Genomic DNA, 17,970 nt, shown 5'->3' with positions numbered 1-17,970 from the left:
ACTGTCTCAAGTCTTGAAACTGGAGCAAATACCTCTGTAAAATCTTCTCCTTCCTTTTGCTTGTATCCTTTTGCAACCAGTCTTGCCTTATACTTGTTGATAGAGTCATTCGGATTCATCTTTTTCTTGTACACCCATTTGAATCCAATTGAATTCTTGTGCGGCGGCAAATCTGTAAGCTCCCATGTATCATTGTCTTCAATTGAGCAAATCTCTTCTTTCATGGCTTTCCTTCATATTTCTTCTTGATATGCATCACCAAAAGAAATTGGATCTTCATCATTTTGCACAACTTCATCAGTTACATCATATAACTCTTGGATGCTTCTCGTTTTTCGGATCGGGCTAGATGAAGAAGAATTTGATGAAGAACTTGAGGAAGTAGGAGGATTTTCTGCTTGAGCATCATCTTCAACATTCTCAATTACTACCTCTTCTTCTTCTTATTCAAGTTCAAAAGGAAAAATTAGCAAATTTTCCTTTTCAACTTCCATATCTTCAAACATGGAATTTTCATCAAACCGAACATCTCGGCTTATCACAATCTTCTTTGTCACCGGATTGTACAACTTGTATGCCTTACTTCTTTCACTATAACCAATGAAAATGCATTTCTCTGACTTGTCATCCAACTTGCTTCTCATTGCATCTGGAATATGAGAGTAAGCAACACTCCTAAATACTCTAGGATGACGAACACTAGGCTTTGTACCATACCACGCCTCATGTGGTGTGCAATTCTCCAAGCTTCTTGTCGACGATCTGTTGATAAGATAAACTGCACAGGAAACAGCTTCAGCCTAAAATCTTCTTGATAACCTCTTCTTCTTAAGAAGACATCTAGCCATTTCCATAATTGTTCTATTCCTTCTTTCACACACACCATTTTACTGAGGTGTATGGCGGACTGTCATTTCATGCCGGATGCCACTATCTCGGCAATATTTCTCAAATTCTTAAAATATTCACCTCCACGATCTGTCCGTAAGGTGTTAATTTTCAGCCCAGTAAAGTTCTCCACTTCTGCCTTGAAATCTTTGAATCTCTGAAAAGCCTCTGATTTTTCTTTTACACAATACACCCATAACTTTCTTGAGTAATCATCAATGAAAGAGATAAAGTAACGATTACCTCCCAAAGATGAAACTGTCATTGGACCACAAAGATCTGAGTGAATAAGTTGCAATGGTCTTCTTGCTTTCCACGATGATTGAGAAGGAAAAGCGATTTTGTGTTGCTTTCCAAGTTGACATGATTCACAAATATCATCAAGCCGATTGATTTTTTGTAAACCTCTGACCATCATCTTCCTTGAAAGCATCTCCAAATTTCCATAGTTCAAATGTCCATATCTATCATGCCATAACTTTGAAACTCCTTTATGAACACCAATAAAACAAGACATATTCTGATTTTGAAGGGTGAGAGAGAAAAGATTATTTGATGCCACTCCAACTCTAGCACCAACCTGATTTTTCCTTGATAAATAGCAAGCCATGTCACGAAAATGAATATCATACCCCTTCTTCAAAAGATGCCCAACGCTAAGCAGATTATTTTTAAGACCAGGAACAAAATAAACTTCAAACATTTTCTCTACCCTTCCTTGCTTTGTTTTGAACTCCAACTCACCAACACCGCTAACTTTGTAAGCCTTGCCATCTCCTACTTTTACTTCTCCACAATCAGATTCAAAGAACTTCAAAAATAATTTTTTGTTACCTGTCATATGCTTGCTAGCACCACTGTCTATGTACCAGACATCATCAATCTCTCCACCATGAGACACGAGCAACAAAGTTTCTTGCTTTTGCTCTTGATTATTTTGTACTATATTAGCTTCATTTTTCTCTTCTTTCTTGTACCAGCATTCACTTGCCAAATGACCAGGTTTGCGACAATGATAACATTTAAAATAGGCACGACCTCTTCCTCTTTGATTTCCACGTCCACGTCCTCTTTGTGATCCTCTAAAATTCTGACTTTGGTTGGCTTCTTTCCATCCATTCTCTGTGCTTGCATTTTCATCTCTTTGACAAGCATTTGAGCCTCTTCCTCTAAAATTTCTTCCTCTTCCACGATCTCTCCCTCTTTGATTTTTAAATTCTCCTTTCTTCTCATTTAGAGACAACTTTGACTGGAGTGCTTGATCTAGATCTACTTCCTTCTTCTTCTTGTTTAATCTTTCTTCATGGGCTTGCAACGAACCTGTGAGTTCATCAATAGTCATGGTACTCAAGTCCTTTTGATTCTTCAATGGCTACCACAATGTAATCAAATCTAGAATCCAAAGAACGGAGGATTTTTTCAACACCACGACTATCATCCATAGTTTCACCATTTCTTTTTAATTGGTTGACTATGGACAAAACTCGTGAACAGTAATCAGAAACTGATTCCGACTCTATTTTTTGCAATCTTTCAAACTCCCCTCGAAGAGTTTGCAACCGAACTCTTTTCACCTTTTCATCTCCTTTGAAAGAATTTTGTAAAATCTCCCATGCTTGTTTTGCCGTTGTGGCACAAGCTATTTTTTCCCAAGCCGCTTCATATGATTGAACTCCTTGATATATCCAAAATAAGGCTTGTTGATTTTTCTTCCTTGATTTTCTTAAACTCTCTTTCTGAACTTGTGTTAATTAGGGGTGTTCAGTCGGTTAACCGACCGGTTAATCGACCCGAAATTCTTGAAACCGAATTAACCGACCTCCCAAATTTTTTAACCGTTAACCGAACCGAATTTTTTTAAAAAAAATTAACCGAACCGAATTTTTTTTCGGTTAACCGAATTAACCGAAAAATATGTGTTGATCATTTTTGGTTAAAAATTACCCGACTTACCCGACTTACCCGAATTACCCGACTTACCCGAATTACCCGACTTACCCGAATTACCCAAATTACCCGAAAATTACCCAAATTACCCGAAAATTACCCAAATTACCCGAATTACCCGAAAATTACCCAAATTACCCGAATTACCCGAATTAAATTACTACATAATTAAAAACATTACATAAATATTTGAATCACTACATAATTAAAAATATTACATGAGTCTTTGAATCACTACATAATTAAAAATATTACATAAGTCTTGAATTAACACATAATTGAAATGTATGTTTTAACATTCTCCATTTATATCCATTTCATCTTTCCAAAATATATCCATTTCATCTCTCAAAATATCTCCATTTGCATTAAACCTAAAAAAAACATGAGCAAAAATTTAGCATATAATAGAAATATACGCATTTAAAAAAACTCAAATAATATAAACAAACGAATAGATTATAAATTAACAAGAATAAGATAGTAGTAAGCATACCCTTCAACTCACGAAAGCTCATGAATCTAGGGTAGGCTCTAATGCATTCCAAGAAATGTCTAAACATTGAATCAATTAAATAAGTAAGAGTGATATGCTAAAAAAATTGAAACTATTAAAATAAAACAATAAACATACCATTTTCAATCTTGTCAAGCTCTTGGATTTGTTCTTCAATCTTTTTTATGTCTTCTTGTGATGATGATCTTCGAATCCAATCTTGAGTACACACAAGAGCTTGTACAATTTTAGGAGTTAAAGAACTCCTATATTGATCCAGCACACGTCCTCTGGTACTAAATGCAGACTCTGAAGCAACCGTAGAAACCGGTATAGCTAACACATCTCTGGCAATTTTTGAAAGAGTGGGAAATCTAGGGCTGTTCACTTTCCACCACAATAAAATATCAAAATCTTCAACAAATTCTTCATTAGCCTCAGCTAGATATTTATCCAACTCAGATGTTTTATCCTCACCACAAATTTCCAACTCACGCTTTTTATACAAAGCTTGCATTCGCCTTTTCATTTTTTGTTATGGTTCACCAATAGAAACATGTGTTGACACACTCGATTGGCTACAAGTACCATGAAGTGGAGGCTTATACTCATCAAACAATTCATACAAAGATTCCTTCAAATTTTGCATCATTTCACAAGCTTTTTCAGAACTAGACATTTCACTAAGTGCAAATTCAAGATACTTTAGTTTTTGTCTAGGATCTAAAACACAAGCAACAAACATAAGCAAATTCATCTTATCAATATCACCCCAATACTTATCATACTTCTCTTTCATCTTGATGGCCATAACATTGAAATCAATATTACTATTTAACTGAGCATCTCGTAAAAGAATATCAATTTCAGAAAGCTCATCAAAAAAATTATTGGACGTGACATATGAAGTGCCAGATATACGCAAAATGACTTCATAAAAGTGTTCCAAGAAATCCCTCAAGTTTCTAACATTATCCCAATCATCCACACTAGGCCAACCCTCTCCCCTTTCAAGTTCAGCCCTAAAATTTGTATCTTGCTCCTCAAATCTCTCAAAAGCTCTCTCAAAGTTCTGAGCAGTGTCTAACATTAAGTAGGTCGAGTTCCACCTAGTACAAACATCAAGACACAGCATCTTCTTGCACTCTATCTTTTCCACCACAACACACTCCTTAAACTTTTGTAATCTAGTGGAGATTGTCTCACATATCTAATGACCCCCTAACACGTTCAACATTTATTCATTTCCTTTAAGCCTTCAACAACAATCAAATTCACAATGTGTGCCATGCATATCATATGAAGATATTTACCATTTTGAACTAAACCCCCTCGAAGGTTAAATTTCTTTCTCAAATAACCAATAGCAACATCATTTGAACTTGCATTATCAACGATAAATAAACAACTTATCAATCCCCCAATTCAACAAGCATTTCTCAATCACCATCCCAATGGACTCACCCTTATGACTAGAAATTGGACAAAAGTTTAAAATCTTTTTATTCAATTTCCAATCGTTATCAATAAAGTGAGCAGTGATACACAAATAATTAACTATTTGCAAAGATGTCCATGTGTCAGTAGTTAAGCAAACTCTAGAACAAGAACTTCTCAAAAGTTGTTTTATCTTGACCCTTTCATCTAGATACAATTGATAAACATCCCTAGTCATAGTAGTTCGTGAAGGAATATGAAACCTAAGACATGCCACAAACATAAATTTCTTAAAACCTTCACTTTCAACAAACTTGAAAGGTAATTCATCAATCAGAATCATTTGTGCTAATCCTTTCCTACATGCTTCTTGATCAAATCTCCAAGTTGAAAGATTCCCTTCCCCCCCTACAACTCCCTTTCTAGGTAAAACTAGTTGTCATTGACTAGTGTCACCAACATTACTAGGATTTTTCTTACATGAACCAATATGATATTTCAATGACCCCGTACCATTTTTTTTCATATCACAACAAAATTCCTTTTCACAATAATTACATTTAGCCTTACTTGCACCCTCACTATTAATAAATTTAGTGAAGTGAGACCAAACTTCTGACCTTTGAGGAGGGGCTTTTCTTTTCCCGGTAGTCCCCTTTGTTTGGATTAAAGCTCCAACTCCCGAATTTTCAGAATTTATCGAAGTAGGAGGTGTAACACTACCCCCAATAGATGTTGGTTCGGTTGACATTCTGCAAGAAAAAAAGTATATAATAAATTAAAATAATACGACAAACTTGGGGTCAAGGACAATATTATTTACAAAATCCAAAAACTTAATTAAATTGATGCAATATGGAACTTAATCAACTTAATCAATTAAATTAGTTGATCATTATGGAACACATGCACTGCACCCTTCGGTATTCAACTTAATCAATTAAATTAGTTGATAAAGCCCAAGCAAAGTCAGACTAATTAAATAAATATGCTTTTGCATCATTGGGTGGAGAAAATTGTAGTTAGCAATAAAATTATTGTTGTTTTGCCGTAAAGAAAAATGATCATCAATGTGAGCGGTTCATGTAAGATTCAATTTGATAATTGAATGAAATTGAATTAAGGTATGAAAAATAATCTTATATGAAAAATAATCTTATACTGTTGAATTAAGGTATTTAGTTTGAACGGTTCAATTTGATAATCTTATATGATATTTCAATTTATGTTCAATTTATGTAATGACAATGAACCCGATATTCATTTGATAATTAAGATGTTTATTATTCTAAATAATAACATATACAACTGAATCATAAATAATAACAATTTTAATTTTAAATATTTTAAGATTCAAATGTCCGCATTTAATTATTTAATTATTTAATTATTTAATTAACAATATAGGATTTTGTTATTTAATTAATGCAATATAAAATTATCATTAATTACAAATAAAAAAGTAATTAAACAACGACAAAGGTTAACTATAAAGATGAAAGAAAAATTAAGACAATAGTATACAATGAAAAATTAAGACAATAGTATACAATGAAAAATTAAGACAATAGTATACAACGACATAGTTTTTCAACTAATAAATATTTAACAATGAAAAACATTAACTTAAAATAATAGTTAATAAATAAAGTAAGGCAACATTTTATTTTGTCGGTGAGAGATAGTTATAAGATAGTTATCAACAAGCTTTTGGAGTTCAAGCCTTAAAGGAAATCAACAGAGAAAATCAGCATTTTTTGAAAATAATAATGAAATAAAAGCACAAAAAGTAAGAAGACATTATTACTAACATAAAAGTAAGCAAAACCCAGAAATAAAAAGAAAAACCCATAAAAGTAAGCTGAAAGCACAAATGTCAAGCAGTAAGGAGAAATGGACAGCAACATGGTGTAAAATTAGAAGACAACAAACCTGGGTCTGGGTGTTGGTGTGGTGGAAGAGAAATGGACAGCAAAAAGGTGTGAAAATGGTGGGTTTTCTCGATTCAACTAAGATTGAGAATATTAGGGATTTAGGGGTGTTAGTGAAATTGTGAAAGTCACTTGTCACTTCTTTGTGGTAGTGTCTTTGAGTCTTGAAAAAAAGTTTGGTTCTTAGAGGAGAGAAAATAAATTGGGCCAAATTTAATTTGACCTGGTTGAGGCTCATGGTAATAAGGGTCCAAATTTTTTTTTAAAGCTTACCCTGCAATATTCGGTTAACCGAAAAAAATTCGGTTAACCGACCGGTTTCAAACCGAATTAACCGTTACCCGAAAAATCAAAAAAAAATTACCCGACCCCCGACCGAAAAAATTCGGTTAACCGACCGCTTAACCGAATTCGGTCGGTTAACCGAATTTTTTCGGTTTTAACCGAATTATGCACACCCCTAGTGTTAATCCTTCCTCCTCTTCAGCCTCAACTTCATTGTAACATTTTTCAACAATCTCCCAAACTTCTAGAGATCTAAGAAGAGCCTTCATTTGGATACTCCATTTGCCATAATTTTCTTTGGTTAATTGGGGAACGGAAGAAAGAGGAATAGAATTGTTCATTTCGATCGAACAAGGCTCTGATACCAATTTATAGTTGAATGATTAATATTTGGATAAATAAAACAAAGAAAATGATAAAGAATATAATGGAGAAGAGAAATAAATTTTGTATGGAAAAATTCTTTCAAATAAGCTTTTATTTCAATCACACAAATTTTTAATTATTCTTCATCACATACAACTCTTTATATAGGAGTTGTAAGTGACTATTCATCTATATCACTATATGCTAGGAGTTGTGACTATTCATGCATGTGTGTATCCTTTCATATTCAAGCCTCTTAACTTTTCATCTTCAAGTCTCTTCACTTTTCATCTTCAAGTCTCTTCACTATTCATATTCAAGTCTCTTCACTCTTCATATTCAAGTCTCTTCACTCTTCTAACTTTTCATAATTTATTTGTGCAAGGTTGTTGGAACATTTGGCAGCAGCAACCAAACAATGAAACACTAAGAGCATAAGCTCTTCAAACAGCAAGCAGAAACACAAAGCATCAAGAGCATAAGCTCTCGGTTAACAGGAAGAAAAAAGAAAAAGAAAGAACAATGGCAGCAGCTCTTAGAAAAAGAACAAAACAGAGAACAAAGGAGGAAGAAACAAAAACAATTTACTTGCTCACAAACGTGCAGCAAGGAAGCAATCTGCCTTACAACTGATATGCTTAATTTTTCAATAAGAAAAACAATACATTTATAGCCAACTATATCAGTTATTACTACCTAATACCACTAAGTAGCCTAGTAACTTTAAAAACATTGCTTGTACACATGGATAAGCTGACCTATCAGTTCAACCAACCCATCAAAACATCAACATCAAAGTTCATTCTCAACCAAACTAAATTAAATTGCAACTAAAACAGAAAATATGTTGCTGCAACATGTACAAATGCTGCAACATGCATACAAGCGTATGCATTCAACAGAATCATCATAGTACCATGCATTTTAACAAAAACATAATAGCAGCATGGTTGGCCATTTTCAACAAAGGTTAATTTAATTATGTGCCAACATGCTGCTGCCGCTGCTGTGGATTTCAGGGAAGCCATTAGGCTTCAAGGTTGCAGCAGTAAGATGGAACAAGCGTGAAACTGGTCAGTCTCTCTATTAGTATGAATCTGTGATATCATCCATATTAAGCTTCACTTCTTTGTACTGATTAGAAAGTCAAGCATTCAATTTAGGAGTAAAGGGATGTAAATTTAAATGAATACTAGTTGTTTGATATCTGAATTCTTGGGTTAAACTATGTTAAACATGACTATGGAAATATGATCATATTCTGGCCTTGATTCTTCCATTGCTATGATTTGTAAATCAATACTAATTTGCTATTGAGATTGCTAATTAAGCTTCAATTATTTACTCTCCGTTCAGAAAATTATAGTAGGCATGTTAGTTCACTAATGCAAACTAAAACTGGGATGGGATTCTAATTGTAACGTTAATCCACAAAGACAAACAAATTATGACCCTAAAACAAAAAAATTTTAATTAAATTAATTTTAGTTTTTTTTTTTTAATGGGGAAATGGTTATGGATGAAAGTCTGTTAGGATGATGAATCTATATATATGTATGATTCTTTGTATAGAGCAAATAATTTCTTTTCAGTTTTCCTTAGAGTTCTGTTATATTTAGCCCACACATCATTGAAACCCTCCCAAAATATCCACATTCCTTTGCCAACTTTCTTGACTCCTCTCTCTCAATCACCTTCTCATATTCCAAATACTTTCATCCAAGATATCAGCATTTTGCATTACAAGAACAATCTGGTAATTTTAGATGAACTGTTTTTGCTTTCTTGGTAAATTATTCATTTTCTTTTTTGATTTCTCACTGATTTTCTTGGTTTTTCTTTAAGCTTTGTTGCAAACTAACAGGATGCCAGGGAACAAATATAGCTCTAGTAATCTCCCTGGTACACCAAGAACAAGATTGGAAAGGCTTCTTAGAGAAAGGGAGTTAAAGAGATTCAGCAGGGATTTTAATGAAGGGGAAGGTGAGTTATCATCAGCCCAAGATTCTTTTTCACCTGAGTCTTCAACTTCTTGGTTAAATGATGAAGAATCTTTACAACCCCTTTCAGGTGCAAGGACTTCACATGATGGAGGCGCAAGGCAAGATTTTCAGGCTTCCAAACAACGTTTGTTGGTGGTTGCTAATAGGCTGCCAGTTTCGGCAGTTAAGCATGGGGATTCTTGGCAACTTGAGATGAGTGCTGGAGGCTTAGTTAGTGCACTTCTTGGTAAAGTGATCACTTCAATTCCTTATTAATACATGTTCTTTTTTCATTTTTTGCTTTTCGGAATTGGTTTTTTCAGTTGTTATAATGTTTGCAATGTTTTTAATCTTGTTATGAAGGTGTGACGGAATTTGACACCAGATGGATTGGTTGGGCTGGCATAAATGTGCCTGATGAAAGTGGACAAAAGACATTAACTGAAGCTTTAGCTGCAAAGGTCAGACTAGAAAAAATGAAGTTCTTAATTGTTGTTAAAGAAATGCAATTCCATAATCTTGGAAAAGTTAGTAGGGTTATATGTTTAACTTTGTGCTTTAATTAATGCAGAACTGCATACCGGTGTTTATTGAAGAAGAAATTGCTCATCAATATTATAATGGATATTGTAACAACACATTATGGCCACTGTTTCACTATCTTGGACTTCCGCAAGAAGACCACCTTGCAACTACTCGAAACTTTAAATCTCAGTTTGAAGCTTATACGAAAGCGAACCAGTGTTTTGCCGATGTGGTTAGCAAGCATTATGAGGAAGGGGATGCGGTTTGGTGCCATGATTACCACCTAATGTTTCTTCCAAAATACCTAAAAGAACGGAACAGTGACATGAAAGTTGGTTGGTTTCTGCATACCCCATTTCCTTCTTCCGAAATCCATCGGATGCTGCCATCTCGGTCAGAGCTGCTGAAGTCTGTTCTTTCTGCTGATTTAGTAGGGTAAGTTCATTCGCTTTAGGCATTGTTTTTTGTATGTAGATTCAATGATCTTGTTTTTCTTTCAATATTTATGTGTCGGTATGTTGCTTGGATATATGAATTGAGCTTAGTTTGCATGTCGGACAAAGGTATTCGAATTTCCACCAACTCTAGGATTAAAAATGTACTTCAGGTTCAACACTGTAGGGAGTTTAAACATTCGTCAGGTTTTATCACTGCCATTAATGACTGGCATGAATCTAATAAACAAACCTAAGATTAGAACGACAGTTAACGTCAAACCTATGTTTCTTTCGTTCTACTTCCTTATACCCAATGTGATACAAACTGTTACAGTCATTCCGCCTGGACACTACTGTTTTGACATGCTTGTGAGTTGTGCAACATCATGAATTTTTTGTTTGAACTGGTGCGAAACTGCAATGTTGGTTTTAAGGGACTCTGGTATCACTTTGAGCATGTTGTTTCTTTCTGTCAAAATCATATAATGTTAAACTTCCGAAGGCCATTACTGTGGCATTGTTTTAATTTCCGGTTTGTTGATCTTCCAGTTTCCACACATATGACTATGCAAGGCATTTTGTCAGTGCTTGCACTCGTATTCTCGGGCTGGAGGGCACACCTGAAGGAGTAGAGGATCAAGGAAAGTTGACTCGTGTAGCAGTAGTATGTCTTCACTGATCTCTTTCATCTTTTATCATCTAAGAATCTTCAGATTGTCAATTTAATTTGTTCTTTTGCATGGACCTTTTAACATTTTAAACCATTTATTCCTCATCTCATCTACTTTTTTTGTTGCTTGGGATCTTGAAAATACAGTTTCCAGTAGGGATTGATCCTGATCGATTCATTCAAGCTCTTGAACTACCTCAAGTAAAAGATATCGTGAAAGAACTGAAACAGAGGTTTGCAGGTTATAAGGTAGGAATTGGATTCTTTTCTCCCTTAATCGGTATCAGTTATGTTTGTGTAGCATCTCGTATCTTTGATTTAAGGGAAGCAACAAGCTGTTTTTGAGTTACTTACGGGTTGATCTTTAATAATGGTAAGGTATTGTTGGGCGTTGATCGGCTTGATATGATCAAGGGAATACCGCAGAAGATTTTGGCATTTGAAAAGTTTCTCGAGGAAAATCCCGATTGGCGTCATAAGGTGGTTCTCCTGCAAATTGCTGTCCCTACCAGGACACATGTTCTCAAGTGTATGTTCATAAATACTTTTCTTCTTTCTTTCTGGTTACCTGAAAGAGTGTGTCAACTTTTGCAATGAGAACCGCCACGGCATTAAACGGATTAACATTATCATACTAATACTTTAGCATCTCAAGATGCAATACTCTGGTGTTGGTTTTCCTTCTTATTATGCCATACTGACTTTTTTGACAATCAATTGTTGCATATATAAATAGAACATGCAGTGCTATCTTTATCTTCAGCAGACATTTTGTTTTCTGATAATTTGTGGTTTTCTCAAGCCTGTTTCAACCCTCCCCTTGTACTGACTCCTCAAAACCTTACATGTTTACTTTCTTGATATCATAGATAAACAGCTTACAAGCCAAGTCCATGAGATTGTTGGCCGCATTAATGGAAGATTCGGATCGTTTTCTTCTGTACCAATACATCATCTGGTTTGTCTATACCTTATTATCTTTTATCCATCACTATTTATGATAAAAGTGTGAACTAACTTGGTTGAAAGTATTATTTATGAGTGGATAGGCAGTTTGTGTGCTTTTTGATGTTTATGCATATATATATATATATATAGGTGAATAGATGCAATACAAAGAATACGATTAATCAGCAATGACTGTTTTGCAGGATTGCACCCTTGATTTTCACACATTATGCGCGATATATGCTATAACCGGTACCGACTTTTGTGTTATAAACACATACCCAAGTCACTATTTTTGTTTGAAATGATAACTTGATTTTATGCCTGTCTGAACCGTTGGCAATTAACAAATTATGCAGATGTAGCTCTTGTGACATCTTTGAGGGATGGAATGAACCTCGTCAGCTATGAGTTTGTTGCCTGCCAAGCAGCCAACAAAGGGGTCCTTATACTAAGTGAGGTACTTACTTCTGATTTGGATTATACATTTGTTCAGGGCTTTTCTGGATGTGTAAACTTCAAAGCTTAGATTTTCATAAGAACGAATTTTCTAGTTTGCTGGAGCTGCTCAGTCTCTTGGTGCCGGAGCCATTCTGGTTAATCCATGGAATGTCGCCGAAGTTGCTTCTTCCATTGGTTATGCTTTGAATATGTCGGCTGATGAAAGAGAAAAACGACACCACCATAACTTCTTGCATGTGACTACACACACATCTCAAGGATGGGCCGAAACGTTTGTAAGGTGGTGATCATAGCTTAATACTCGTATTTTCTTCAATGAAAACTCATGAGATGGAGAAACTAGTGCTTATAATGTTGAAGATAAAAAAATAGCCATTCTTGCAACCTTTTCCCTTCTTTTTTTTCTTCAATTAAAAAAGACAGGACCCCAAAATTTTTCTTTTTGAGATATTGGAATTTTATTGTAAACCCTGAAGTTTTCCTTTTGTAGTGAACTTAATGAAACCATTGTTGAAGCTCAATTGAGGTCAAGACAAATTCCACCACCACTCCCGATTGAAGCTGCGGTTGATCGTTATGCATGTTCGAATAACCGATTACTCATACTGGTATGCTAATTTTCATCTTCACTTCTTTCTTTATTTGACAATGTCGGAAAGGCCCTGCTCTGAACATTATAGGAGAAGAGAAAACCGCTCATAACGTGCATTTTCATTTTCATAATCACTCTTCCATGTTATAGGGATTCGATGCAACTTTAACTGAACCACTGGATGCCCTTTGGAGGAAGGGCAATCAAATTAAAGAATTGAAGCACAAGATACGTTCAGATTTACGGGAACCTTTGAGAAAGCTTTGTGATGATCCGAAGACAACAGTTCTTGTCCTCAGTGGAAGCAATAGAAATGCCCTGGATAATGTAAACCCTTAATTTCAACTCGCTGCAGTTTTTCTTTAAAATGAAATCCCTGAACTCGTAATTTGCAATGCAGAACTTTGGTGATTTTAACCTGTGGTTGGCGGCCGAAAATGGGATATTTTTACGAGCTACAATGGGAGAATGGATGATGACTATGCCTGAAAATACAAGCATGGACTGGGTGGATAGTGTCAAGGTACATAACATTAGTTCCATCAAGCTCATAATCCGTATGAAATGCTTCTGGCTCTAGACTTTCTGATGCTTGTTTGTCATTTCAGCATGTATTCGAATATTTTACCCAAAGAACTCCTCGATCTCATTTCGAGCTCCGGGAAACTTCGCTCATATGGGATTATAGATATTCAGGTCCTTATCTAGACTTCTGTTTAGCGCAAACAATCGCTTGAATTTTTATTGATATATCTTCTGAACAACTAAACCAAAAAAATTGTAGATGCCGAGTTTGGAAGACTTCAAGCGAGAGATCTATTGATGCATCTTTGGACTGGTCCGATCTCTAACTTATCTCTCGATGTTGTCCAAGGTAGTCAGTCCATTGAGGTTAGATCCGTCGGTGTGACGAAGGTATGCTTTCATGGTACTATTCGCTCTTCTTCTATTCAATCAGGACCACAAGTTGTCTCATATCATGCTTTATATAGGGTGCCGCAATCGATCGAATCCTCGGAGAAATAGTTCATAACAAAGGCATGAAGGAACCCATCGATTATGTCCTATGTATGGGGCACTTTCTCGCTAAGGTGCGTTTCTTATCGCCTACTTTTATCTGTTTTCCTTTCTTATGAAGCATTCCTATACGAAGAATTACGAGTTCCGAAAACCAATGGTCGAAAATATGATTAACTTGAAACTAAATGATTTTCTGCAATTGGTTCAGGATGAAGACATTTATTCGTATTTTGAGCTGATGCTTCCTTCAGAAACCCCGACTTCATCATCATCCCAAGTACCAACCCCATTCGGGACACCCACCGCCGGATCGAGTGCAGCTCCCCTTAAGAAACAACATTCGCTGTCACCAGGGAAGAAGAGCTCTTTCATAGGCGAGAGTATGTTGGATCCGATGATGGGAGCCGATCGAATGTCGTTGCTAGAGGGTTCTTCGCTGATCAATCTTCAGGCTGAGAATTATTTTTCTTGCTCTGTTGCGAGGAAAAGGTCGAAGTCACGCTATCTCCTTCGATCATCCGATGAAGTTTTGGAACTCTTGAGAGGGATGGCAAATCATTGTTGACGGTAGGAACCCGGGATTAGAGTAGTGATTTACAGAGATTGTATCATGCTTATCGTTACTGTAAACTGCAGCGATAAATTTTGAATTTGATCAATTTTGTGGCAGAGGCAAAGTTTAAAAGAAAGATTAATTTTGTTTAGTAAAAATTCTTTTTGAAAAAATATTTTTGCAAACTAAATTTTACTCGAATCCAATTAAACAGCAGCCTCCACTAGTAATCGACGGTTTCTCAGTTGCTCAGAAACCAAATCGGACGCCTTGGATCTTTCCACATCTTGAATCCGGCCCCTCCAAATCCTGTCCACCGCATCCAAGTACTGGGCGCCGTACGCGTCAGGATATCCGGCCAAGTACTTGGCGATGCAATCCAGTGCGACGGCGCAGTAAGCATCCTTAATGGAATCGGGAGCCCTTGGCTGTTGTCGATGCACCCGATCTTCTCCAACGCGACGAGTATTTCATCGGAAATCTCACCGGCGGTGATTTCGGCTCGCACGGTACGGAGGAGCACGGCCTTTTTTCAACTGAGGCCTGGGCTCCAATGGCGGGAAAGTTTCAATAACTTCCTTTACCTCCATATCGTCGGGTGAGTACTGAGTACCTGACAAGGAATTCAATAATGCAACCGCAGATACATAATTCAAAACCCTAAACTTTCGACTGTGTTTTTGAATTTTGAAGAGAAAAATTAAATATCATTATTCAACGATTTTTCATACTGCATTATTCAAAATTCTAATCCAACTAAAATACCAAATCATAATTACAATATTCCCCCAACCCCAACCTATATATATATTTAATAGACACACCGAAATTTTAACATCTAGCACCTTTTTTTTTCTCGTCAATAGCGGATTATAGAGAATACATCCCTTCATTACAACCTCATATCTCCGATCATTCATCTGAGCACAACCCTCCTCCAAGTCCAAGCATGCGGAGGAAGCTCAGAGATACTCTAAGAAAATACTACAAGGAGGCCTAAAGGTAGGCCTTCAGGCTCTAAAAATAAACCCAAAACTCTAATTGTTATAATCAGAGACAACGATTCAGTTATAAAGCCAGCGGTTCTCCAAATCCCCGTTGGTTTTGATGTTATTGAAAACACCATCAATTTCGCCCGTATATACCATGTCAATGTTAGTATAATCAGTGCTACCGGCTCTGTTTCAGACATCATTCTCCGATATTCTTCTTCTCTAGGGGCGCCATATCGTTTTGTTGGAACCTTTAAGATACTCTCCTTGCCTGGCTCATTCTTTGCCGATCATAGTACTACACCAACGCCATGCTCTTCTTTTAATATAATTCTTTCAAGAGAACAAATCCAATTCTCAGGAGGGATAGTAGTCGGGAGACTAATGACAGCAACGCCAGTGACGATGGCGGTGGTTACTTTTGCAAACCCTTCGTTTCATAAACTTCCGTATGAAGGAAATAACAAAGATCATCATCACAAAACAATGCTTTATAACATTGATGGTGGCACCCAATGTTACACTCCATATTCCTTGGGCTTCTCTCTAAAAGACGAATGACATATATGAAAAACTTAACCCCTTCATAATTTTACATCATCATCATCCTCTTTTAAGCTAATTTTCACTGTTTTGGATTCTATTCTTTTTTTACTGAGTCCATTTTTGTTAACATTCATCTAATAATATTTTGTTTATTTTGAGGAAATTTAATGTTGATTAATATTTAGTTCCTTCTACATTTATGCTCCTCGTTTTGGTGTATTTTTTTTTGGTAGAAAAGTTCTGGTCTAAATATTATTAAACCATGAAGCAAGACTCATGGATATAATAATACGACCCTAGATTTTTAAACTATACAAGGGAAGAAGAGCTCTTTCATAGGCGAGAGTTAGTGGATTGGATGACGGTGGTGTTGAGCTGCGATGAAAATTAGTGGTTCTTATATTATAAATAAATAAATAAAAAATATTTTGAATTAATTTAGAAAAGTTTTTTTAACTTTAGTCAAAAGAAAAAAAAAATACCACAATAACAGTAATAGAATTTTTAACAGTAGTGATCAATTTAAATCATTATAGAGCAATTAAATTAATAAAAATTTAATAAATAGATTAAAATTAAAATAAGAAAGAAAAGGAACGTGACTTTCCTTTTATAAATAGGCATACAAATCAACAGATTATTTAATTATCTAATCGTAACTTTACTAACAAGTGGTTGATAGTTTGCGATTATTTCAGTACCTTATATACACTAATTTCAGAATGGTATCGGAAGAAGTTTCTTGCGCTTGATAGTTGAGCTCTTGTTGCGAAGGGGCGAATTTGGGCTTCTATAAGGTATGAAAAACTCAATGATTTCTGTTATTATTGTGGATGCGAGATCTAATTTGACTTTTGGTCCGCATATTAGAGTTGTGCCACTAAGAGGTAAAGCTTGGAGATCTGAGGGATGAGATTCTAATTCTTCGGAGTTCAATAAAAAGTTGGGGGAGAAAATTTAAGGAGGGTGAGAAATTTATGGGTTCTAACAAAGATGTGGATATGGCTCTTTTACAGAAGATGGAAAATAAGGGAATCTACAATATTGAGTTTAGTGGGGATTATGGGGATATGTCAACTAGAGGGTAGGATAGAGAAAGGTTAGGTTGGGAAAGGGTATGTATGGAGTGAGTGTGGGAATGGGCAGTGTGGAATTGGGTAGTGAAGAAGCTAGGTATAAAGGTAAGGTTGGTTTGTTGGAGGATTGAGTTATAGAGAAATGGTGCATGATTCTTTCGAGAATGTGAATCCCAATATTCTTCCTACTCAAGCAGATTATTGGTGCACGAAATCTACTTCTTTTGGTGAGAATGGTAAGATTGTGATTCAAATGAGAGATTTGATTTGTAATTAATATGTTGAGCCATTGGAGGATGAGGAGGGTAGCCATGGGAAGGTGAGTATTGAGACTTCGAAGGTGGGTAATAATGGTAGGATGGATTCTGAGAGGTTTGGGTTGGATTCGAGCTTTAAAGTGGTTGAGGAAGCCATGCTGTCGAATAAATTTAAAATGTTGAATCTTAAAATAAGTTTTAATTGCTTGAATAAGGAGGTCTCGGTTACTAAAAAATTAAAATTGGATGTGTAGGATTCTGGCAAGCAATCTAATCTAAGTGCAAATTGGTTCCAACTCAAAAACGTAGTTAAGAAGAAAATCAGTACACAAGGTAGGGGTAGACTTAGGAAATCCAAGGAGCTGAAGTTGTTTGAACTTTGAAGTACCCATCTTGGAGAAGGATTTTTGTGATTCTGAAGGTTGTGGTGGCTGGCCTGAAACAGTCATCATGATTGCTTTATCTTGGAAGAGTCGGGGAGTGGGGTCAAACCTGACAGTTCAAACTCTTAGGGAGGTAAAGAAAAAATATGACCCTGAATTTGTTTTCTTGATGGAAAC

General features: G+C 35.8%; 1 protein-coding gene across 1 annotated transcript; it reads left to right on the top strand.

Moving 5' to 3' along the window:
- Positions 1-9,203: 9,203 nt before the first annotated feature.
- Positions 9,204-15,445, top strand: LOC105797639 (alpha,alpha-trehalose-phosphate synthase [UDP-forming] 1). Its single transcript, XM_052620993.1, has 17 exons — positions 9,204-9,579; positions 9,696-9,793; positions 9,904-10,292; positions 10,844-10,958; positions 11,112-11,213; positions 11,343-11,493; positions 11,834-11,922; positions 12,116-12,164; positions 12,272-12,372; positions 12,467-12,654; positions 12,865-12,982; positions 13,117-13,293; positions 13,367-13,489; positions 13,575-13,662; positions 13,751-13,881; positions 13,959-14,057; positions 14,195-15,445. Exons 1-17 carry the CDS (start codon positions 9,216-9,218, stop codon positions 14,549-14,551), a joined length of 2,739 nt encoding a protein of 912 aa, XP_052476953.1. The 5' UTR covers positions 9,204-9,215; the 3' UTR covers positions 14,552-15,445.
- The last annotated feature ends 2,525 nt before the right edge of the window (positions 15,446-17,970 follow it).

This window comes from Gossypium raimondii, chromosome 9, assembly GCF_025698545.1.
Source record: "Gossypium raimondii isolate GPD5lz chromosome 9, ASM2569854v1, whole genome shotgun sequence".
Taxonomy (NCBI): domain Eukaryota; kingdom Viridiplantae; phylum Streptophyta; class Magnoliopsida; order Malvales; family Malvaceae; genus Gossypium; species Gossypium raimondii.
Note: the sequence above shows the minus strand (reverse complement) of the source record. Positions and strands in the feature narration are given on the sequence as shown.

Excerpts from the sequence above, each read along its gene's own strand:
- LOC105797639 (XM_052620993.1), top strand. The coding sequence starts at position 9,216 with ATGCCAGGGAACAAATATAGCTCTAGTAATCTCCCTGGTACACCAAGA. Across the intron at positions 9,580-9,695 it reads CTTAGTTAGTGCACTTCTTG|GTGTGACGGAATTTGACACC; the intron begins GTAAAGTGATCA and ends CTTGTTATGAAG. Across the intron at positions 11,494-11,833 it reads CAGGACACATGTTCTCAAGT|ATAAACAGCTTACAAGCCAA; the intron begins GTATGTTCATAA and ends TTGATATCATAG.